The following is a 27,867-nucleotide window of genomic DNA, read 5'->3' on the forward strand; positions in this document are numbered from 1 at the left end:
TCTCGTGCTTTACGGTGAAGGAAAACATCGTGAGGAAACCTGCATGTGTCTAATTTCACTGAAATTCTGCCACATGTGAATTCTACCAACCCGCATTGGAGCAGCGTGGTGGAATAAGCTCCAAACCTTCTCCTCAAAAAGAGAAGAGGAGGCCTTTAGCCCAGCAGTGGGACATTCACAGGCTGTTACGGCAAAATTAAGGAAGGATAAAATATACAACTTATTTATCTAAATATTTTAATTATTTACAAATCAGGAGCTTGTAAAACACAAACGTACAAATAATTTAAAATCCGAATCAACACATTACATGTGTCGACAGCGAATTAATTCTTCATTATTTAATTGCAAATTTAAATAAAGCATCTTTCACACAGATATCACAGATTTACATTTTTATATACAATGTTATTTAATATTTGTACTACGGAATGTAACTGTACAAACATGAAAGCTAATATAATACATAGGGTAGGTACATGTGGATTTAATTAGTATTTATATATCATTTATGTATTATTTATAAATTTTATCTTCTTCTGTAGAAACCTCGGTAGAAATATCTTGGAACACCTGAGCCTGCAACGAAAAAAAAATGTTTTAATGTGTGCGTGTGTACGTATAGCTGGATTTATGAGTTTTGTGTAGAATGAAATAAAAATATAATAATTTTCCGACTATGTATGTATGATAATATTTCTATATAATAAAATCACATGTTGTTTTATGTTTCCATTGTTCTACATAAAAGTGGTTGTAACTATTACATAAATATTTGACCAAATTAATGAAATTAAATTATAACAAAACCTTTTTTTAACTAATTTTTATATCCACCATCGACAATTGATTGTGAGCCACTAGCTGTGCATTTATGTTGCTAAATTTATTATTTACTTAAATTTATTATAAAACTAGCAATACCTGCGAACTCAGTTTGTGACGAATTGAAATAAATTATATCATATATATTTTAAACAGGCATTATGTACGTTGAAATTGATTTAAAAGGATTTTCTTCATAAGCTTGAATTCAACGCTTAGGAAGCCGCTGGTTTTGTTAGTACACATATTTAAAAAATATATTTGCGAGTAGTGTTACTCTAAAATAACTAAACAGAGACTAAACTAGCTTAACTTACAAAAGAGGTAGTTACTTCGAAATCACAGACAGACACTTTTTTATTTGTAAAGATTGTTAATAAATAAAAAAATCCTGTTTCTGAATATATCTATCATAATTTATTCTGCCCTTATATCAAACTTTATAGTAAAAATTTTTAGAACACATGCAGGACTATTAAAAATAAGCTCTAGCAAAATAATCGTAAGTTACATCAAAAACACTTCCTTACACACAATATGCCCGGTATTAAAATGTCAAAAAGCATAATTAGTATTTTCGTTAGCATATACATTACAAGGTCGTACATATTTTATTTTATTTGACAATAATGTAACTCAGATTATATTTTTATGAACGTAAGCTTTGACGTGTCTGTTGTTAATTATCATATTAGTTACCGTATTTACCTATATAATTTAGTTAAGGTCTGTCGAGATTCAATCACATAAATCACACCACATATTGTGGAGTTTAGTTATTTCTGTAAGCAAGTACGCATAAGTTGTGGCGTGGTATGAGTCCTAAGACTTTGCCCAGCTGTGAGTTATTGGCGGACTGTAACTTAGCCTATACAAAATAGGTATAATTTTAATTTAAAGCGCGTGAAACCGCCGGATACATTATTATATAATTTGAATATTATGAATAAATGAAGCACACTACTTATTATCACTACACGGCGCTGTTTTAATTGCACGTAAATCGCAGTTAACGTCAACGCTGTCGAATGAGTAGAAAAACTCGTACTAGACACACTGAAACTCGTGGTAGTGAAAACTTGTACAGTATTTTCTTGATTTTTTCAATCTCAGCGCGAAATTTAATTTACGTCTACTTATATTAGGTCTCGCTTAAACGATAACAATGTTTGTTTAAGCGCATTTAGGGGATAGAATTGCTTGTCTCGCGTCAAATTTCATGCTCGTCGGGACGGAAATGCACAAAGTTTCCTTTTGTGGCGTTTCTCATAACTTGATTTGTGACGGTGCAACCCTTCAGGGCGGTTCCTGTGAGGCGCCGCGGCGGCGAGACGGGCCATTTCCGTAGTGCAAGACGTTTGATACATATGGCGTATTTGATACGCGATATTTGGACAGTTCATGTCACAAAAACGTTTCGTTTATGCTTTTCAATTCGTAATACGGACGAAGTTTAAATGTTTGCAGTAAAATTTTTATTCGTTACATCGTTGTAGATTTTAACTATGAATTTATACATTTCAATGGAAACTAAAACTAAAATTTAGAATAATAATTTCATTCTTACAGAATAAATACGGAAATGATCATTAGAAATTTAAATACTTATAATGTATCGTATTTATATAATACTAACAAATTATCATTGTAAGGCGAATGTAAATATAATTTGTATTTATTTATATTATATAACTATACATATTTTACGTAACTATAGGGGATATCAGTATATAGTATTTATATAAAACTAATGTCCGTTTGCATTGTCATTAGGACTTTTGACAACGTGTCCGCGTAGTATAACGATAATCGGGTAAATTCCGGAGTACAGGCCTGATAGTGTAACAAACTCACTATCGCATTGATATTATTAACTAGGATAAAATATTAATTCGTATTTTTGACTATACCTATCGTTATATGTTATCCTAATTAAATTTATATCCCACCAAAACTGTTTGGTGGGTTTTTACCACGTTTACACTGTTGAAATTTATTTGACAAATATTATATTAAAAACAAAATGATAAATAAGCACAAATTGCATCACAAACTTTTATTGAAAAAAACGCTTACGATTTGGAAATTAATCGACTAATATCGACGTGATTGAACAAGGATTCACTTAGGACGATAACAATTGAGTATTCTAATTATTTATGTTTGTAATTGTTTTTTTTTTTTTTTTTATTAATATATTTTTTCATTGACATTTTAGCGATTTTTTACGGGATATTGTACTTTTTGTCTTTTTTTCTTTTTAAAGTAAATATTGAAATATCCTCATTCTGAACCGGTGGTAGCTTTTATATTTAAAATAGGTAGGCAGAGTGGCAAATTGGGCAACTGTTGGTAAGTGGCCATTACCAAATAACATCTTTTTAATCGACGATCAAAAAATGCGTTTAAAAATCTGCTTGAATAAAGTTTTATAATACAATATAATCAATTTTCAATTCATGAATCATTATTTATTATCTTTAACACTTAACACGTATATCACATGTCGATTTATATTTGTACAAAAACTTCGAAGAGTGTGAAATATTTAAGAAATAAATAGATATACATATGTTTTATAAAGAGTACAATACTCTCTGCTGTATATGAACATAATATTAAATAAATTGTATACACGAAATTACTATCATTATCTTAGGTGTTACGTCAATATAATGATAATTATATATATCATTATATAACGTGTCTAATAATTTAGCGTCAATGAACAAATATCAGTAATAAGATGACGCTTCAAAGGCAATATTATTTTGAATACTATTAAAATATTTACGTAGTTAACTTTTTAATATCAAGGAGAACGTGTAACTTGTTATGTATTCCATTAGGCTAGATATTAAATACATAGCAGCGGTTACGTAACTTTATAATATTAAAATAAAGTGACGAAATGTAATTATCCCACTGCTGGGCAAGACCTCCGTTCCTTTTAAGGCGAATGCTTGAAGCATTCAGTTGTTCTTCAATTTTGCTTACCCGGATTTAAACTTTTTTGGATTTTAAAGCGCTATATTGAATTAACACTGAATATAAAATTGATATATATTTTTTTAAAATATTTTTTATTTTTAATTAATTAATTTGTTAGTAACCTAGGTCCAATTTTCCATTCCTAGCGATCCAGGTCCAATATCATTTTTACGGTAAACTTTCGTGGTCTGTTTTGACAACATAATATGTAGATTGATCTTTTACGTATCCTTAGTATCGTACTTGTTACTGGAAAACGTAACTTAAAAAAAATGCATTCTACTTAAATGTATTTAAAGATATGTTTTGTTTAGTAAATAAATAATCATTCGTAATCAGAAACAAGAGAAGTTCAGTTATTATAGAGCTAACATCTACCGTTATTATCTTTCGTAACAAAAAAACGTTTCCTTATTAAATATCAATTGTATCGCAACAAAATTTAACACCAACACAAAATTTCTTGCTGTGCATTTTCAAGGCATAATAAATGTATTATTCATAGATTAAAAGGTGAAGTGAGCCTAACTTAGATAAAACAACTAGTCGACCTCAAGCCGAAATAAAAAAACTTATTAATATATTTGCATTTGTTTTGAAAATCTTAATCAAATTTTGTCTTATATTTTGAAATTATTGACGATTCAAGCTAATGTTAATATGAAGTGTTCCTTAAAAAATAGCAAAAATTACTCGTAATTAGTTATTGATTGATTGATTAACATAAGATACGATTACCATTGATGACAAGAAGTAGAAAAAAAATTATATCACGATACGAAACTGCAAACAAGCAGACATAGCAGAAAGTACTACTACCAGTTTTATTGTGCTAAACATATTACCTTGCGCGTTTTGCTAGATTGTGATTATTTCGTTGACTGATAAACTGTTATTATAATATTTATATTTAATACATTTTGATACTATGACTACATTTTCGCAACCATTCTAAATTGAGCTCCTCATTCGAGTATTCAAATACGTTTTAACAAACAACAATAATATCAACCTCATAAAGTTTGAGCTGTAAGTGGTCGCTTCGTGTAGTAATAATAAATTCTCTCGATGTGATCTTTTATAAAAAGCAAAATGTTATCCAATTATAACTTTTCTCTATTTTTGTCATGTTTGAAAACCGAGACAATGTAAGAAAGTTTGAAGAGAATTCATGTTACGTAATGTCCTGTTAACTTTTATTTATTATTTTATAATGATATTTCTGGTAAACAATACTAGAATTATTTATTTATTATATTTATACTAGCTACCCTTCCTGGCTTCGCACGGATAGAATAAATACGTAAAACGTTTATATTGAAGGTTCTTAACCAAGAACATTTCGTCCGTTTTCCCTGTAACCTTCATAGCAGGTAAAAATTATAAATATAAGCAATTGGATTAATTAAATAATGATAGTTTCAACCTTAAGTATAGCAGTAATCATAAGAGTCATTTGTGTGCCTAGTGCGAATGTTTTTACTTATTAGACTGCGATTTGTATGGAAATCTGATTATTGTCACTAGACAGCGCTGTATTCATCAACGTTAATACTATCGAAATCTAGTTATCTTAAACTAGATGATGCAAGAAGCGAGAAATAATTAAAAACGACAAGCGATACGAGTGGACAGTTAGTGCAGTGGGCCGGGAAATGTTTCATATTTACGACCTAAAATAAAACAAGACTTTTAATTTGTAAACGTTAGTGACCGGTCATTTTGCTTCCGGATGACATTTAGTTTTATATAGGACACAATTAATTATTATATTGTTATTGATTGCATTCATGTTTCCATATATATCTTGTCAAATTTATTGTAACTAGCTTAGCTAATATAATAAAATTAAAAAAAATATATGAGTCTGGCACGTATAATACAAATAAAAATAAAGTAAACCGAGAAAGTTAGGACACGTGAATCACAACCGACGATTGCGGGTTCAATGCCAGACAATATAATTTTTCAATTGCTTAGTTTTTGTTTATAATTCATCTCGTTCTTGGTAATGGAATATCATAAAGCACCCCGTATGTGTCGAAAAAAAAATCTGCCACATGTTTATCTTAAGAAGCGGCGTGATGGATTAAGCTCCAAACCTCGTATAGCAAGTCTTAGCTCAGCTGTGGGACATACAGAGTTTTACTCTCCAAATTCAACATGGGTAAAACCACAATTTAAATATAGATTACAAACACAATAATGTTTTTATGTCATAACATTTTTCTGATGCATGAACCAATTAAGTGATAAGAATTGGAAAGTATTACGAAAGGTTAAGATTTGGTAGATCGAGTAGTTAATTGGTTGAGTAAAACTATTTGTATTGACCTTCTATAGTGCAGTTTTTGATTGGTCTGATATATAAATTGTGAACATGTATTATATTAATAATAATTAAATCTTTTCATGATTACTTTTAGGAATGTTTTAAAATTAAATGTTGCTATCTGTATAGGTTTAAATAGCACCCATGATAATTATTCACGAGTTTACAGTAAAACCAAATTCAACCATTCGCAACGAAGTCTAACTAACTGCGCAGGATATATTATAGTACACTTAGGAGTACCTAACGCCCCGTCCTCATCACATGGGTGAAGCCGCGAGCGAGAACTAGTTTATAATATTAGTAAGAACAAGCGTGTGCACTGCCAACTCTTTGACCAGACTGCTTTTGCGAATATCTTGGCAACAAATCCCAACAACTTGTTTACCAACCCGAGATTTTACCAGGGTCTGCACCTTTATCATAGATTTAGAGTCAGAAACAAGGGGAGTTTTTATAAAATCGTGTCAGAATTTTAATGGAACCAAACATCTTATCTCGTAGGTGTAATTTAATCAAGAACTTTAAATATTTCTAAATTAAAATGAATAATAGCTGTGCTTGTAGAATACAGATTCTCTGGTCGAAAAATTAACCAGCCCACTTAAGACCAGTGGAAGCAATAAAAAATATATATAATCTTCAATAAAAAAAAACTGATTGCGAAAAATTAAAGAATTTTACAGTTATATTATATATAATAAATAATATATAAAATATGGACAAATAAAAAAACATAAGCGTTCTCATATACCTTGTAAGTTATAATTCAGTATACCTAAGTATAATAAATAAGCACATCCTGATTTCCAGGGTGTGGTGTTATCATGGTCGAAAACACATTAACCCCAACGAATTAATTTAAAGAGCACACATAGCTCGCGTATTTTTGAAAGCAAACATATAAATATGCATTAGATAAACATCGCATAGCCCCGCTGCGAAATGGCAGCGACTCGGGGTCCTAATTAATTTTGCACAAACTCTTTTATTAAATCATATTCAAGTTCTTAAGTAATGTGTTTTTATGTATATCTTGCTCTTCTAAAAAATATATTACAAAATTGGACGTATGCCGTGCTGGTGGTTTGGGCGGTGGTGTCTACTTACGCCTACCTATTTCGTAAAATATATATACCACATAACGCCAATCGAAGGAGTGGTGCTATATTCCCAGATATCCCGTATCACGTAAAATGGTGAACTTCTGCCTGTAATCTACTACTGTTCCAAGAGGTCATGACCAGTCATTATTTATATTTTAATTTATATTCATACATGTCATCACACTTTAATTTTTTATCTATCCTTTTTATATACTAATATTTAATATATATATATATATATATATATATATATATATATATATATATATATATATATATATATATATATACTAAACATAGTATATTACAATACACAATGAAAATAGATAAACTTAAATAATAAATAAAACTAAACAGACACAAATACTTTATATTTAATTAATTATAAATGTATTTTGCTTTATTTCCATTACCTAACTTGATTACTTCTAGTGTGTACTAAATAAATATATGATGTGTCCTCATCGATTTTGGACACGGTGGCCAATCTCAGAAGAGATTAGCCAACTACGCAGGACATATTATAGTGCACAGGTTTGTGCGCAAACGCGCTCTATTCTCTCACTTTCATCATCTGGTGAGACGGCAATCCGACACGACCGGAAAGAGTTCAGGCGAAAGATCAACGGCTTTACGTAAGAACACACACTTCAAACCAGACTCCGGACTGCTACTGAGATTCTTCAAAAGAAAAACCCAATAACTTTTATTGACCTAACACTAGACCCCAGGCTTAACCTCTCTCCTCGAAGACCTCGGAATCTCCAGCGTTATATGAAGCCACTAGACCGAGATTAAATAAATATCAAACAGAGTCGCGTTACAAGCTTAGTTGAATTGGTTTCTGTTCCCCCATGCTTTTGATATGTCAATTTCATAATTTAAATGCGTTTGACCGTGTTGGAAGGGTTTGTGAGATTAAGGGAGTCCAAATTAAATGTTTGGGACGAGTTAAAACTGCGTATATAAAGTCATCGAGTTTTCCCAAATACAATTAAAAAGAGCCGAGATGAATAATAGAAATTCAATTATCGTATCGTTTATGAAAATTAAATTAATATTTCGGCAAGGTTTATCAATTTTATAAAGACTTAAATGTACAATTAATCAAGTAACTGTTCTTTTTTTATAAAAATAAATTAAATTATAAAAAACTTGGTACAGCCGGCATAGTCCAGCGGCTGGAACACGTGATTGGTACCCTGAGTTTTTTGGGTTTTGTTTGTTTATTTCACGTCTTAACTACACAACCGATCCATATAAAATTTTGCATACACATTGTCAGGGGTACAGAAAAGGGTACCTAACAAAAACGCCAGCAAAGGCACGGGCGGAACTAGTACTCAACAAAATAAGAAATATTAATAAATCTTTAATTAACCATATATTGTATCCAACATTACATAGATACATATAGTCAAATATGAAAAGAAAGAAGACGCAAAATTATAAAAAATACAAATTTAAAAAAGAAAGAGAGAGAGAGGGAGAAAATTTAAACATATTAACTACTACATATAAAATTAAGTAAAAAAATAAAATCAAAAGCAACTCATAATTTATGCTCGGGGGCTTAGGTACTCAGCGAATGGAAATATCCATCTGTCGGATGAAATTCTGCCACCACCCGCATTAGACTAAGCTAGTCTTAGTCTAGTTAGGTGGATAAGCTTCAAACTTTCTTTTCCTCTTTGCCTTTGATTGAAGAGTGCTATATTAATATATATTATATAGATATGCTGTTATAATCAAATCATTTTTTTAATGTTCTTGATTAAATTGGATACTCCATTTGCGTTTTTTACAAAATCTTGTATATTTCCTGCAATTCGCTGTAAAATTATCGACGGTATCGGAGAGTTAAATACAATCATGAGAAAATAATATTTCAAAGAATACATAGAAAAAAAATAATGCAGCTAAACAGTCACGGATTTATGCCTAGGCCTAGGCCCCGCCAGCCGAGGGGCCTACCCAGCCAAAAACATTATAATTTTACTCAAACCTCTTCGTAATAGGAAATAGGCCTCAAATAACATAGTGCCTAGGGGCTTTGGATCTCTAAATCCAGACAGCTAAGGCAAAACATTGCAACATCGATAGAGTTAAACACAGAACTAATAAACGACAGTAGATTAATATCTTGACAACAAAAGGACGAAGCAAGACGTGCTGCGGATAGGAATGCAACCAAATAAGACTAGATCCTGTAATCAGGCTTTGTAATCTCGTTTGTTAGTATCAAATGCTTTTCGCTTCCCACATTAAAGTGGGTTAATGACTTATAAAATTATCTAACATCCTAATATTGGATAAAATATTAACACACAACTCATTTAAAGAATATTGACATCACATTTAAAAGTTACGTCTCTCTTATGATTAATCTGGAGCATTTTCTATATACATATATCATTAGAAATCTAAATAAAATAAATTATTCATATGGTAATCAAGTGTAATAAAACTTTAAATAGAATCATCTTAGTCAATAAAATACACAATCAATTATATACAATAAACGAAGTAAATAGAACTCATAATCAAAATTTAATATAATTTGTCACAACAGGAAAAGACCTAATAAGATATTCGATACAGAAACGTATCGAATCGTGAGCGAAAACAGCTGACGAAAAAATATATTGTACACTTATTAATAAATTCAGAAGGAACCAGTCTAGTAATACATTGATCCGGCATTGCGAAGGTCATACTGTCGCTTATTCGCTGCCGGAACGGCTTGGACAAGATTGGGCGCAATTTGACCGCAGATCACAATGATTCATAAGAAATTGTCACTTTACAATAAGAACTTAGAACGATATATCATACTTTACGCGGCACTTTTATTATATCCACGAATAGAATAAGCGTCCACGAAACCTTAATATTGAAGGACAATTAAAAAAAAATGTTGTTTTATAGGCCAGGAACATTCGCGGTCGTACGCTGAGTACGCTTAAGTTTCATCACAATCGGGTGAATGGCTTAGAGCACAAGCATACAAAGTAACATATATTTGTACTTATTAAGATAAGTCGCTTAGATTTAATTTTATTTATATTATATTAATTCAATGCAACAATTATAAAAAACAATAATGCATTCACTTATAGGTTCTAATAAAACAGGGTACAATTCTTATTTTTTTTATTTTAAAGTAATAAATATTTATTTACATCGATGACATTTACAGCTGTACAACAAACAATAAAACTTAAACAATATTTAACATTAAGAAAATGCGATAAAAACAAACATCCCATGTTATGTTGTTTCCAAGTAATTACAACTATTGTTCCAGATAATTAAGATTTTTTAAATAACATAAGTACATGCAATTGATTAAGGAAGGTACAGGTGCAGTAACTAACATGCATTTTTAACTATTATACAAGCATTAACTACTTATATACAATTATTAAGAAAATAAATTAAAAAACATGCTATTGATATCTCCTAGGGAGAAATGGCTTTAAGAGTTCGTAACAAAGTTTGAAGGGCTTTAAATTCTCAATGAAAAAGACAGCGAGAAATCATTATGAAAGAAAAAGAAACAAATATTTAAGATACTAAGAAACTTGTTACTAAAAAATGTTAACGAATTCCATTTAAATACGAGAAATGAAAGAAAAGAAAATTCAGAAAGAAACAGATGTTACAACTTATAAATTAACTGTTCAATTTAAAACAAGGTAAATAAGAAGAAAAAGAGCTTAAAGTTTTAAAAGCAAATACAGTCATAGATACAGATTATATATACAATGATTTCTTACTGTCTCTTTCCGTGGTACATGAGCTGCTAACTAGTATTTGCTATGTTTTTTTTTGTCACTAACGTCGGTAAATTTTACCTTGGGAGCTCGGAGGCTGGAAGCCATAACCCGATGCACCAGGGACTACTCCGCTGCTCTGAGATGGGTCGCCGGGGGGCGAAGGTGGGAACACTACTGGGCCTGTAAAGACAGAAAACGTTGTTATCGTTTAAACATACAAAATTTATATAAACGGTATATTTTAATAATATTATAAATATATTTGTTTCATTTTATTAAATTACTGAACTTGAAATATGTAGATTATAAAAATTAATAATTTACAATTTATGTAGATAACTCTACAATTTACGTAGATAAAATCTTACGCTTATAATTTTGTTACTAATATTATTATAGTCATTGTTAATGTGATGATTGTGTACGTAATCATTTGTATATAATACAATTAAACGATAAAATAGTTTTTCGAAAATTTTCTACGTATTTAAAAATCAAACAGACGAATTTAAGCAAAACTTAATTACATATCGTACAAACGTTCAACCTTCTCAACAATGTCCTCCGCATTAATTTATTACAAAATAAATTTAATTTACAACAAGGCAAAAGTTAACAAGCTCAAGATCAGAAAAAATACACAAAGACACAAGTCTAACAAATATTTAAATGGTAAATATATTTAGCAGTCAATATAAATATATCTGGTTTAAGTTATAGATATAACAATAGAATTCAAGCTTGGATATCGTATCAAAAAGATGCTGCAGGATGTAAGTTTTATTTTGCCTACAGTTGTCAATCTCAATAAGTAAGATAACTTCTTGTTTTAGATTTATGAATACAAGTGCTCACACTCCCATGTCATAGTTCTATGGTATAGCACGATCGAAAAGGGAGCAGACGTGCTTTACGAGCCATGAGATCGTAAGCTCTCTACGTATGGGCTACCTAGCTCCTTAGATTTTGCTAGAGAAAAATCGAATATTTTTAATTACCCTGACACGAGAATCGAATCTTGTATTCTACAATCCGCTATCGTATCCGCATACAGATAGACCAAAGTTTATAATGGTTTAGTAGTAAATGATTTTTGCATCACTCGCGATGATCTTGCGCATGAATAATATTGAAAAATACAAATAATATATAATATTAATATTTTGAAAAGCGTTTCATACAAAACTATTATAAGTTCATTAAATTTTAAGATACATGTATTACGAAGCAAATAAACATTATTTATTATAAACGCGATCAATAACATTACATATTGCAAATTTTATTGATACGACAAGAAAGTTTTGTGAAAATCACTTTGTAGAATAATTATAAGTAAAAACTTTCAACACATTAACACGATTACCAATAAATTAACTCGTAACTTACATTTGCTATAATATGTGCTAAAAACTTTCTTATTACATAAACTTCGAAACCTGAATACGCGAACGGGTACATCTTTAGTAACGTTACAAATTTAAGTGTTATGTGGACTCTTTAGATATAAATAGAGAAGGAGAAAAAGAATACGCTCTGGTCATTGACCTCGTTTCATTACATTGATTTTTGGTACATATGTATCTATATATATACGCATATTATGTATTTATAAATATATACTCTCATATCTTAAATGAACTTAACAAATCATTTAAACTTTTATTCATCAACAAATAAAATAAAATAATTAAAAATGATCGCCCCTTTATATATTATCTATTACATCCTACGACAAATTTATATAAAGGCCTAAGTGGTTTTATATCATTGGCACACTATGAATTTATTGTTAATTGTATGTCGTCGAATCGATTTAGTTCAGCTAAATATGATGTTACGTTACAAAATAATTAAATAGAAACAAGCCTAATTATGCTAAATAAACAACGTTGTCATTCAAGGATATTAAAATAATAATTATAGCAATATTATTGCTCCAATACTAATGCGATTATAGCTCTTATTATTATGCAAATAAAGATTTAATTGCAATAAGCTTTTTATTTTTGTACAGTGGGCGTACAGTTTATATATAGGCGGTAGATAATTAAAATTGTGCAATCCACGAATGTCCACTATAATAGCTTTCAAATAGAAATCAATCAGAGCTCACTCGCATTTAACTACAGATAAATCAAATAATTTACATAAATAAATAATTAAGTAAAGTGATGTCTTCTAATTACTTAACTACCAAGTTTTGTTTTCTTTTAACGACTTGCACCGCTGTCAAAGATTGATGAAAATATCATATTAGTCTAATAATTGTGCGTAAATAAAGTTATGAGGTGAAAATCTACCTTGATTATAAATAGTTCGTTGAAACAAGCACAAGGGAATGTATTTTTTTATCTAATAACCTTTGTAAACGGTGTCGCTAGAGAACAATAGATTTAGTCATAAATGATACAAACTTTCGAACAGGATACTTAAACAAAACTAAGGCAGTTAAAGTTATATATAAATTTTTTACTATTAACAAGTTATAATTGACCGTTCGCTAAATAAATACATACTTTGTTCCGCTTAAATTATTTAAAGTAGAAGTAAAGTAGAGATAGAAATTATATTTTTCATTTCACATATTTGAATATTAAAAAAAAAATCATCAGACATCCATCGTAAGGAAACCTTGATGTTCGAGAAGATTCTGACATATTCATAATTGTACATTCTGCGAGCTTCAAATTAGTTAGGAAACTTCTGCCCATTGACGGAATATTTACATGATTTACTAGACCGTTTTAATTCTAAGTGAACAGCTTTGCTCGTACAACAAAATAATAATTTCAGTACAAGCGTAACATTGTATTTAATCAATCATCGAAGTGAATCGAGCGATTGAAAACGAATACCAAGACGTCTCGAACTGCCGGTGCATAGAACGGCAACGTAAGTGGCAAAAAAGCGAGTAGTAGTAGTCAAGTAGTAGAATAAAACTTGAATTAAATAAATAAAAAAATAATGCAAAAACCATAAGAGCTAAGTGTAAGAGCCCATAAATTACTAGAATGTAAGCTAGAAAACACAGCTTTAAAGGCTTTATCTGCGTCATAGTGGAGAGAATGTAGGATTGATCCTGATTTGGGCTATGTCGTATTAGCCACAATGATAGCTGTTAGTATGATAGTTACTGGTGGTAGGGCTTTGTGCAAGCTCGTCTGGGTAGGTACCACCCACTCATCAGATATTCTACCGCAAAACAGCAATACTTGATATTGTTGTGTTCCGGTTTGAAGGGTGAGTGAGCCAGTGTAATTACAGGCACAAGGGACATAAAATCTTAGTTCCCAAGGTTGGTGGCGCATTGGCTATAAGCGATGGTTGACATTTCTTAGAATGCCAATGTCTAAGGGCGTTTGGTGACCACTTACCATCAGGTGGCCCATATGCTCGTCCACCTTCCTATTCTATAAAAAAAAAAAAAAGCCTTTATATGATAGTAAGAAAGCAAATGAAGGTATATTAGTAATTACTATAATTATGAAACAATGCAGTATTTCGTTTCCTACCTTATACTTAAATATTACAAATACCACATTATCAAATAGTTGCTTAAAGATCGTTCTTTTTTCATATCTTAAATATTTAAGTGTAGTGATTTTTAATAATTAAATACACGCATATAGTAGGTAATTACTATCTCTTGCACATATTGTGAAATGATTGTTTAACGCGGGATCTTACAACACAATAGTACACTTGTTTTGTTTTATCACTAACAGCAACAAAATGGGATCTAATTTATTTTCGTTTAAAATGCAAATTGACTGTTAACTTGTATGTACCTACAAGTTTTATAAATATATCATTAAAATATCAAGAGTTTTTTTTTAAAGTTTGCTGGTGTAATATAATAAAGGAATAAAAAGAAATTGACGTTTCAAATTATAATTCTAGTGTTCGATTTTGTATTCGAAATTTGATGAAAGAAAATTTTAGGACGAGCTCCTCCCTTACAGTTAGATATTTGAATTATATTATTTAAAGCATAAATCAATCTTATTCTCTTATGGAGAAGAATTTTGCAATTGAACACACCATTATATATAAAAAAAACATGATGATGTTCTATTACTAAGCTCAGCTACATAAAAAACATAAAGCACTGAAAGAATTCTTCAAAAGCGTTTTATGAGAGTTCGTCTGTCATCCATCCAAAAATATAATGAAATACAGTCACAAAACATCAATAGCTATATAACGTTTTATCAAACTCGTTATACGCGCAACAATTAATTCTGATTGAGGGATGCCGTGTGCAAAACACTTGTGCAACGTCCTCGACGGTTTTTGCTCAGCCGAGCATGATTCTGTCATTAAACGGACCGGGACCCTTCTAACAATAACCACGTATATGATATACAATGTCGCGCGAATATTTGCCTTCGTTATTCTGACAAGTCTAATTTAATTTAACTTTTCTCTTCGGACAAATTCTGATTCTATGTTTAAAAATTTGTATTAAATTTAACTAAATTATCCACGAGGGAAACCTGTGTTGAGGGTCGTTTATACGCACAAAACAAACCCAGTCATCACAAACACGCTCAACGTCCGTATCGACTTTGTTTCCATTTGTCAAGATTTAATATCAAACCTGCGATGGTTAGCAGTCAGTCAACAATTAATAATATATTTAAAGGTCATAAGCCTGATTGCTTTTTAAGTCAGTAGACAGATTCAACCGCTATGGTCGCCAGATCCATAGATTTATAACGTATACGAATACATTACGCTATCATAAATCTAGCATTGAAACCATTTAAATAATACAGATCTGTTTCGGTCTGGAAATTATTCCAATCTAATGCGTAACTGATTCGCCTGCAAAGGTCGTTGGGATCAGATAACTATATCTCTTAAACACTAGTAACACGATATGTCTGGATGAAAGGAAGCAAGCCCTGCTTAACTATTTCTATTCTATTATAAAGCTGGAGTGTATTTACGGTCGAACGCGCTAACTTCAGGAACTACTAGCTCGATTTGAATAATCTCTTAATCGAATCGAATTCTCATCGTGTGTTTTAAGAGATTCAAAATAAGTCATATTTAGTCATTACAGTATCAGCCTGTTAATTTCCCACTGCTGGGCTAAGGCCTCCTCTCCCTTTTGAGGTTTTGGAGAAGGTTTTGGAGCTTATTTCACCACGCTGCTCCAATGCGGGTTGGTAGATTACACATGTGGCAGAATTTCAATGAAATTACACATACAGGTTTCCTCACGATGTTTTCCTTCACCGTTAAGCACGAGATGAATTATAATCACAAATTTAGTCATTCATGATAATACAATAACTTTAATTATTTAGAAACTCAAAATCTCTCATTATCGAAACAAATAATTTGACTTTCTTATTTACTTAATCAAGCTTAAAAAAACATTATATTTAACTTGAATAAACTTAATTAAAGTATTAATTAAACGATATTGCTTACACAAATAACAATTTATGAATCGAGTAACGGCGTTAATAGATTAAGATAAGTATTCGAAATCGTTTTGTTATCTATAATTAACTGGTTAATTTATTTATTAAATAGATTGCATGTATATGATTTAGTAACTCATGAAGGAAGTGTTTCAACAAAGATTAATTAGTAGGGCTCGATTCTTTAGAAATTGGACTAAATAAATTTAACTGGTCGGCCCCTTTCCTGCCTTCGAACAGACCAGTCTAATTTACATTGGTTTGCGTAAACGTTCATTTGGCTTCAAGTGTTTAAATTACGGAAGCCGCAACCGTGAAAAAAACTGGGGCATAAAAAATGCTAAATAATTAAAGTGCATTGGCAAATGTGGGAACCGATGTAGTGTCCTTCAGTAATATTTTACTAGCAAAATTCAGCGGAACATTTTGTAATATGATATTCATTGTGTAAATTATATACCATTAATTGTACAAATTAGACATTAAGGCTATTATTATAAATTCCAAATGAACGCTGTCTATCTGATTAATATATCATCACTAAATCACTGAACAGATTGGAATGAAATTTATTATAATTGTAGTCTGAATCTGAACAAAGACATATTAATTATGTGATTCACTTAAAAATAATTTAATTAGAAAAAATAACTTGAGATTGAGATGGAATGGCGAACTTGAAAGTGTAGTTTTTCTTTTACTATTATAACAATTAACATTTAAGCAAATGTATAACACATTTCCCAGTCTCTTACTGCACTTTATTAGGAATTAAAAATAAAAATAACCATAGTAAGACAAAGACAACCACAAACGATGTTGAAAGTATTTGCGACTGCAATGTTTGTTTTCGTAATAACCTGAACACATGTCGTTACAAACAATTAGTCAAATGCAGTCGTTTCTATATTTGCCACAAAACATCAGATACCACGCCTTAAAACGTTTCTTAATATCCTTTTGTTAAACTATTCTATATATGGCTATCTACCTTCTATTATATGCTAAGCTGACCAAAGTAAGTCAGGAATTTTTATGAGTCTTAAATGTAATTTAATTCTAGGCCTAAGAATATTATACATATATATTATGTTTAGTATATAATATAAATTAAGTATGTATACTTATGCTTTGTTTTATAAATCTATTACATTTTTAAATTCAAGCTAATGTAACTAAAAACATATTTATATCTTCATTGAAGTTTAAATATTGATCACACTATTTATAGATAAATTGAAATAACAGTTTAGATTAAAAAAATATATATTTTGCGTGTGTGTAATTGGGGCGGACGACTCGCATAATTAATATATTGTAACAACAAATTTTATTTTTAAATGAATATATTCCCTAAATTTGTTCTTAATTGCACTGTTTATTGATTATAGTATGTATAAAATAGCCAATAAAAACAGAGCATAAAGTTAGGTTGTTGCACAAATTTATTATATATCTTTAAATTATTATTATTACAGTAACTGAGCAATCATTCAATTACCAACGATTAGAATAATAAGAACAAATTATTGTTTTCTAATAACATGTATTTTCAACATCTATGCAGTACTATGAAACTCGTAAAAATAAATATAAAAGAAAACTTATGTACGTTAAGTATTTTTTTAAATAGACTATTTGGTATTTTATAATATTAACTGACTGAATATTATTAAACAAGAGGCTTTAATAAGTCTGTAGGTGGCGGCTTAAATGAGTTACATAGATATATCACGGCAGTACCTGTGTTAGCCCTCGGATCTCTAGCAGCTGCCGCAGATAGAGTATTTAAACTCGGAGGGCCAAAGTTGGTGGCGAGGTAACCGTCTGAGAAACCAAGACCAAAGTGGTTGAACTGTGCCGATGTCATTAACGCGCACGCGCAAAGAATAAGCGCCTGTGAACAAAACAGAACAAAATTATAATAAATACTATATTTAATCAAAGTAAAAATAGCAACCTGTAAATGTCAAAATGCTGGACTTACACCTCTTTTATTTTTTAAGGAGATGGTTTGGACCTTAATCCACCATTACCCTAAGGCGTATTGGTAGAAACACATGGGTAGATTTTCATCTGACACATGAGCACGATATGAATTACTAATATAAATTCAGCTAACGAAAGAGGTGTTCCTTGTCCAATAATAGTTAAAAGTCGCAATCTTCGTTTAAGATTCACATGTTTTAATGACGGACTCATCTCGGCTATTAATTTATTCAACATAAAATTTATATTTGTATCCAAAAATTGTAATATTGTGTAATATTTTTGACAGATTTTGACCAATAAGCAATAATGAATTATTAATTCATTAACGAGTCTCGCTTCAATATACAGATGATTTGCATATTAAAATATTGAACTAAATATATTAGTTGATGTAAATATTTACTCACGTAAACAAAAATTTATGTATAATCAATAAATGCCTATAAATAACCGTGATATTTTTTTTTATAGAATAGGAAGGTGGACGAACATATGGGCCACCTGATGGTAAGTGGTCACCAAACGCCCTTAGACATTGGCATTGTAAGAAATGTCAACCAGCGCTTATAGCCAATGCGCCACCAATCTTGGGAACTAAGATTTTATGTCCCTTGTACCTGTAATTACACTGGCTCACTCACCCTTCAAACCGGAATACAACAATATCAAGTATTGCTGTTTTGCGGTAGAATATCTGATGAGTGGGTGGTACCTACCCAGACGAGCTTGCACAAAGCCCTACCACCAGATATATACAGTTTTATCCTCGATTATGACAAATAAGGATCTATAAAATTAACAAATGGGTATATTTGTAAAGACATCATTTGTATTGCGCTGACAGATATATACATAAATCTAACATTTCGAAGTTATTTCCTAAATTAACATATTAAAGAAAAAATATAATCTTCGGAAAAGAAACTGTTACAAGATGACCATCGTTCCAAATCACGTGACGTTATAAGCATACAATCATGAGTGCAATAATTCATTTGCGAATGAATGAAAAAAAAAAACATAATTAAAACTACATCTAATTAATCAATATGTCGAACGAACAATTGTTTGATTTCTTCCGTGACCTTACTATAATTCGTTGCTTTCAATTTAATTGCTCATATAAAAATACATTCACTTTATAATTCTGTAACGCTATTGTTATACTAATATTAAAACACCCTTCTCTTGAATATAAATAATTAAAATAAAGTTTGCATTTTAAATTAAAAATCTATATTAGTTTTTTTTTGTCATAATCATATTTGCGAAGTATATAATATATATTAATATAAATACTATTTAATAGAGCCTAACATAAGAGTTTGTTTTTAAATGTTATAAAAACAATTAAAACGAAATAATAGAAAAACAAATACTCATTTAAATAGCAACATAAACAGCATTTAAACCAGTTCGCTATTCACAGTCCTAGGATTGTAGGTTTTGCAATTCCGCAATAGCGAGTGAACGGGAACCGCGGAAACTCTTATGTAACAAATGCACATGCGCAATTTGCCTCCGAACGTATGAACTTGATATGTGACCTTAACTGAGGCCTGCTGAAGGCGGGCCACTTATGTGCTGTGGGTCAGAGGCCTATTAGTCATCTACATTTCAAATAGAAATCAGGTATTATAAATCAAAGTTGACTTTTAGTATGATATAAATGTAATCCACTGAACTAGTATCGAGAGCCGAGATGACTCAGATAGTAAACGTAGATCTAAACGGAAGGGCACAGAATAATATCCGGGCAAGTATTATGGACTTAAGATACGCTTATTGTGTTTTTAATTAAGCATATGCTCGGTGGTAAGGCTGAAGTGTCAGATGAAAATCTGATATATTCAAACTCAAAATGAATGCATATGCCGAGCAGTGCGATATTTACAATCTCTTTATTTATTAAATATGATTCACATTAAATATATTTATGAAAATGCTGAATACAAGCCCTGTTTACATGAATGCTAACTAACTTCTTAAGTTTCGTGAGTATTATGATTTACAAATTATAAATATAATTATAATATAAATATAAACGTGACTAATTAAAGTAAATTAAGTTTATTTCATTCATTTACTTTTTTGATAACATATTTTTCAAATTCAACAAAAAAAACTTATATATTGTAAATGAATTGGAACAAAGTAATTTTATCGTAAAATTTAATAGCCATAAGCTAACCATTTATATTATAATATATTCAGATATATGCTAATTCATATTTCGTCAGTGATAATTTGCCGCTTGAAGTAAATATGATAAATCTGAGCACACGTTAAACGCCCACTAAGGAACGCCAATACCACTACACTATAATTGATTTGAAAGTATGAATTTAACAAATTTCCTAACTTTAAAAACTATCATTATAACTGTACGTGCTTAAACTAGATTAAGAATATCATTTATTTAATTTTAGATATCTAGTAATAAACGTAGATTTACCGTATGGTAATCTCCAGGCTTTTAACAGTCAATGAAAGTGATATTTATTTGGGTTAAAACGAATGATCATTTATCTAGCCGCTGATGACGTTATAGGTGAAAAATTAGTAATATGATGATTAGAATATTTGTGTTCATTCGTAAAATGTATATATATCGAATACATGTTATCTACTTTACTTTATACTTTATTGTACACCACAAAGAGAAAAAACATGGACACAGCCTAAATAAAAGTAGCATACAATTTTGGCGACCATATCGCTACATAGCGATCTCTTCCAGGCAAACGGTGTAAGTAATAACTCATAGGATATGATGTAGGTTATCTTTGTTTAATTTTAATTTGAATAATTAAATATTATTTTAATATAATAGAAACAATACTTAATACAAAAGAACAAACAAACAATGAACGAATTAGAATAGTTTTGTAATTGTAAAACTTATACGAATTTTCAATTGTCTATATTTTATTGTATTGTTAAAATAATATTTTTTAATTTAATTAACATTATTTATTAATTATGACATGTAAGCTCAATATATAAAATTGAGTTTATCGAAATTATGAATAGATTATAAAGTAAGAAATATGTTTGACGATCATTATTTACTTTGTTTGTTCCTATATATATGTGATTCTGGAAATTGCACTTGAGTACTTTAATATGTCCCGCATAGCTCTAGTCAGACTTGTCTCTCTTAAGTATGGCCGCTGGCGCCGAAATCGGTCAGGATGAGGATCATAATTTTTAACTGATGTTGTACTGTCATGTGAAAATTTAACAAACAAATGTTCCACAATATTAATAGAACAACGAAAAGATTAGTTTTGCCCAAGTATTGATCTGACTAAACATGAAACCATGTCGAAGTAAGTTCGCAGATTGTATCATAACGCTGGAGGTTGTTTTATCGCTAATGCTCTTATCAATACTACCCTTAGCCGAAACTTCCTAGACTGCATTTAAGCTCAAACTTGCCGGCTGTTTGTTTCGAAGTCAATTTGAATATTAAGATAACCATAGTGCAAAGTTTATTAGTTTAAGGAATAAATTATTTTAAAAGTAATTGCATTAACGGCTACGTAATCTCTACTAACTCTTTATCTCTCAAGTGACTTATGCATCCCGATGATTGATAACCACCATACCTTGTCCCGCCTATATACATATAAATACTAGTTTCTGCCTGCGGCGTCACCCGCATATAAGAGAGGGAGGTGTACCTAAGTTATAAAAGTAACCTATATCCTTACCTAGGAATCAAGCTTGGTTCATACAATATTTTATCAAAATCGATTCAGTTTACCTTAATTTTTATAATATTAGTATAGATAAGACACACGGTTTTCCCTTTTGGTCCAGACTCTGCCCATATACTTTGATCCTTAAGAAATTTCTTAAATTGTCAATGTGAGTCACTAATGAATCTAAAATTTTATATATTATACGTGTCAGGCTACACGCTCACTCAGCTTTTAAAAATGGATCATAGCGTTACAATATATTACCGGATTTATATGAAAAAAAATCTTATAAAGCTAACGGATTCGAACGTAACGGATATCACAATACCTAATATATATCATAACTATTCCTTGAAATATTGTAATTATTCGGTATTATTATAAAACTTATGCTTGTAGATTTTAGATTTTCAAAATTAACAATATAAATTTTTTTTTTTCGAAATGTAAGTTGCTGTGTGGCCTCTACAGCGTCACCGGGGGGGGGGGGATATAAATGTTGCTAGCTTTCTGTATTATGTCTTCTATTTGTTAAGTCAAAGTATAAACTATCTCTATTTCAAATTTCATCCAAATCCATTCAGTAGTTTTTGCATGAAAGAGTAACAAATATCCATCTATCCTACTTCACAAACTTACGCTTTTATAATATTAGTGGAATGAATAAAAAAACGTTCGTATGAAGGAAGAGAAAACGATAAGTTATCGAATATTGTAATCTTGCATAATATTTTTTAAGATATATTTTTCTAATTCATATAATGTATATAGATATATATAAATGTCCATAATATTACGAGATAGTTTCTTAACAATCAGCTGTTGTTACCTAATTGCGGCTTACTTCACGGATAAGTAAAGTCTAAGTTACGTAACATGCTCTTAGATTTAAAAATTTTGATCTTTGTTTTGTATCGATAAAGCGATGTTTTTTTTATTATTTATTATCAATATTTTAGAAATGCTTTGAATTAATTGTGTTAACAAATAGCTATTTCAATATTTACATAAAATAAATACTTTTGTTAATATAATACGAAGTTTTAATTTTAAATAAGTCCCTTTATTTGCTGATTTAGATATAAGCAAAAATTAACTTTTTGCCCATTAACTCGAAATATTTTATGTATATCATCAAGCATCAAAATGCGTACGTTATGATACGTAATGATGGGCATAAAACTAATAGACATATTAAGAAATAGGTTTTAACTTCTCTATAGTATATTGTCTTAATCTCAAGACAACACTTGGGTAGCAGTACTAGCACAATATTGCACAAAATTGAAGTATAAATAAAATAATTTTAATACAATTTTTATCCAGCGAACAATGGTATCAATTATCAAGTTCCTTACAATACTGGAGCAAGGTTTTATTACCTAATTATTCTCATAAATTCTTCAATCTAGGCACAATCTAGCCTGCATCCTTACAAGGACGATTACGTTAGCTACGTGCGACGCCTGCCTATTATCGAGACCACGTACAAACCAGTCAAACTGTTGAATATTTCATACTACTAGTAGTATTAAACCTTAACCGTAATAAAATATTCCCTCATTTAGATTTCATTTTAAATATATTCTTGCCGAAATCATTAAGAAGTATAAAATTATTAACTTATTTTTAATAACGCTACGTATAACGCTTACATTCATTCATTTTTAGAACACATTCTATGTTAATTCAAAACACGTGCACACACGTGCATGCCCGTTTTGTGTATGTGCACACTTATGACCTTACTTATGAACGTTGTTTAGCGGTTGTTTAGGTTAGGTGGATGTTTATTTAAAAAATAATTTATCTTTTTTTGTCATCACTGGTTTGACATTCGAAAAAAGAAGCCACTGCATTGAATAACTAGTCACTTCATAAACATCATATATAGGCAAAGCCGAAATAGGCTAAATCAATAGACAGCTTTTATAATTATACAATTACATTATATGCTTGAAGTCTAAAATCGGAGGGGTATATAGAAATAATGTCACAGAGCTTGGCCGACTCTTCTTTTAAAGGCATTATGTTAAAGGTACACATCCTTTAACATAATGCCACTACAACAGGAGTAACACATGCATTCCAGCGGTTCGTTAAGCCTTCACACGGCCGTGCAGTCGAAATAAATGAAGTGTGAACGTATTTTACAACGTCTTGGCGCAACCTACGTCTATTATGATTTGCCCATAAATGTATTAAATTGTAACAATATCCTGTAACTTGATAACAATCTCGACCTAAAGTATAACGGGCTTGTTTAACGCAAAATTAATGTCTACAGCGATTTTTTTAAGGAAAGCTGCTATAGTATTTCGTCTTACTTTTTACGCTTACAATAAAACGTAAAAAAAAACGAAGAACTGTTCAAAATCAATGCAATTGTAAGAGAAATAATTACTTATATATTTACGTTTATAGTATAGCTTTATAACAAAACCGGATTCCAATCATACTCTATTTAACTACTATGCATAAAGCAACTTACGAACTCCATAAAATCTATAACATTGCAATTCCCCAAAGTAGCAATGTGAATTACCGCGTAAAGATAGATGTCGTAATATCTTCGAAGTCTTTACGGACCTAAAATTCAACTTTCCAGAACATTCTCATGATAATTTATTGCAAATATTTATAGTGCAACACAACAAATTAAATCAATGCGTAAAGTATGCATTGCAATATGCATGGACAACAACTAATGTTGCAAAAGTGAGTGTACAATAGATGTTTAATAAAATGCGCAAAGAACATGGAATGAATAAGGGCTCGAGTTAACAAGAACTCGTTTTTCTTTTAAGTAGGGTGCAGTTAAGTGCCAACTAAAAGTTGTCATGTGAAATCATTGTTTTAAGTGCACGTAAGAATCAGTTCAAGCATTGTTCTTTTTAATTTAAGTTTCTTTATTAATGGATTAAAAATATACATTTATATTAAAATTTGAAATAATGAGACAATGATTGAGAAACAATTTCGTAGATTAAAGTGAAAAAGAAAAGTAAAAAATATATATTTGCAATCATTATATTATGCTTTTGTTTAAAATAAATTTATGTTAAATAATGCAAATTTAAAATATATATATATATATTCGTAAAGAAAATCATCAACTTACGTTACAAATATGATTCTAATTACTTCTACTTAAAATTTAAATTAGCGATACAGTTATGCACGCAATAAATCAATTCATTTGCTAACTGATTAGTAAATCGGTCATAATAAGGTAACTATGTCAAGTTCGTGCAATTATTTCAATAGTCAATATAATTTGCAAACAATTTGCACAATTAGTGTATGATTATATGGTGACCAAAAGGCAAGTTAAATACCTAAGTCATGCAGAGGTATACATTATATAGTACTTATGATGCAATTATAATACTAGAATACTATGTCTTTCTAACAACCATTAGTATTGTTGTGTTCCGGCTTAAGTTCGAGAGCTAAGCTGCCAGTAGTCGGTACCATAGGTAATCAATCCTGTGTCAATGTGCAAAAAATGTAACACGCATGTGAATTAATTTATAAAACTCTTTTTTTTAAGTTGACATTATTATTTTTTTATGATTAATTAAAATAGAATTCGTGAATAATAAAAATCATAAATCATAATCATAATAAAATATTATAATTTCCGCGTTAAAATAATCTATCGAAAAACTAGTTTATTTTTTGTCTTGCCATAGTTTATATATACTAACACAAATATTCAAAGATATATTATATCGTAACTATTAAAAAAAAGATAAAAAACATATGAAAATGCACTTAATCAAAAAAAAATCAAAGGAGGTGTTAATAAATTTTATATTTTTATGTGCTAAAGCTGTCTGAAGTCGGTGCTGAGCTCATATATTGTTGAGATTATATGTCAAGCTACTATATTTCACATTTACTATTAAGTTATTATAAATCGTATTATTAAATAGTATTTATGAGAGCTCGTGGCGACTAACCTAACCTCGTATGTAAATAATATAAATAGTTCAAAGGATGACTGGAAAACGATCGGATCAATCTATCACACATACCGAAAAACATGAACTTTCTAATATTTATCAGTAAGTACCTACGTCGATAGTATTTCAATAAAATCACTACTATTTTTTCTGTAAAAAGTCCTAAACTACATCATTCGACATTGTTCATACTGGCCCTTGTGATGCTACAAGTAAAGCAGCAGGGCAAATAGACTCGGTTCGACTCGACTACGTTAAATTTAAAACCGGCCCCAAATGACATATGTTTGGTCCGATGGGACGCATCGGAATGGAAAGAAATCATCATCGGAAAGAATATAGAAATAGGGAGTACACATATACTATACAAAGCGCGATGTCTCCTGTTTAGTTTGCTGATCTTTGAGATTGACATTAGGTCAGTCGCAATTCATGTTCAATTAACATAATTAAATTGTCGACACTCAAACAAAAGTATTTTAAGAATGGTGTTAAGATAATGCTATAGAAATAAATTATATTACTCGTATTACTGGTGCAATTTTTTTTGTTTTTTTTTCTATAAAAGTTATTGCTTAATTTAGATCAGTTCAGATTCGAATATAACAAGGTATAAAAGATACAATGAGCTGGTATTTTTTTATCAATAAGTAATCTTTGTAAAATTATTTTAATGTAAAACAATGTTTTATCAAAATATAGATCAGTATACTAATTAATTACTATGATAATAATATTGCAAAATATCTCATAGTATTGTATATACGACCTACAATTGTTTGACCTCAAATAAACTTTGTAATTTAAAAAAAGAACATTATCACTCTATCTTCAAGTATATACAATGCTAATAGCATGACAACGCTGAAGTCAATGTTGTCGCCTACATAACGAAGGTTACCCAAAGTTGTAATATACTCCGTTTCCACGCAATTGACGACCGTTATGCCACACCTAACATATTTAGTAGCAATTCAACTATAAAGCAATTTTGGTCTTGTAACAATCGGTTATAAGATTGCCCGTAAGTAAATGTACTTGAAGGCCAAACTCTGACCCCCACGTCTGCAAGTGCATAAAAAATACCGTTTTCTGTCAACGATAATAATAAAATGATTGACCGTGTCAACGATTGTCTACATTTATGTCATATTGCGTATAAATACAACTACTCGATTTTTTTTATGAAATAGGTAGGCACACAGGTAAACATTGGCACTGGAAGAAATATTAATTGTTCCTTACGTTGTCAATGTGCCACCAACCTTGGGAACTAAGATATTATGTCCCTTGTGCTTGTAATTACACTGGCTCAATCACCAATCAAACGGGAATACAACACTACTAAATACTTCTGTTTAGCAGTAGAATATCTGATGAGTGGGTAGTACCTACCCCGACGGGCCCACAAAAAGCCCAACTACCAATTAAATAATAAAGAAATAAAAATAACAACACAACATTCTATTAAACCGAACCGTTATCATTTCCTAATTTTACCATACCTAATATCTATCAAATTATCAAATAATAAGCTAAATGTGAAGTATTAATAAGCGATTACACAATACACGAGTACGTATATCATGGCACTCGCCATGAATGGCCATTGCCTCGCCCATACGTCACTGTTATCGAAAAGCCTGAGGCGATATTAAGTGTCCACAAACAGAAGACAAATTTGTCGTTAGCTTTGTCATATTTTTTCGTTTTTTAAGAAAAATTCGCC

General features: G+C 30.3%; 1 protein-coding gene across 1 annotated transcript; it reads right to left on the reverse strand.

Moving 5' to 3' along the window:
• Positions 1-296: 296 nt before the first annotated feature.
• Positions 297-24,198, reverse strand: LOC126771399 (uncharacterized). The gene is made up of 4 exons (XM_050491264.1): positions 24,118-24,198; positions 18,215-18,368; positions 11,112-11,213; positions 297-579 (listed from the first exon to the last, which is right to left on the reverse strand). Exons 1-4 carry the CDS (start codon positions 24,196-24,198, stop codon positions 530-532), a joined length of 387 nt encoding a protein of 128 aa, XP_050347221.1. The 3' UTR covers positions 297-529.
• Positions 24,199-27,867: the final 3,669 nt, after the last annotated feature.

This window comes from Nymphalis io, chromosome 10 (assembly GCF_905147045.1).
Source record: "Nymphalis io chromosome 10, ilAglIoxx1.1, whole genome shotgun sequence".
In the NCBI taxonomy this organism is placed as follows: domain Eukaryota; kingdom Metazoa; phylum Arthropoda; class Insecta; order Lepidoptera; family Nymphalidae; genus Nymphalis; species Nymphalis io.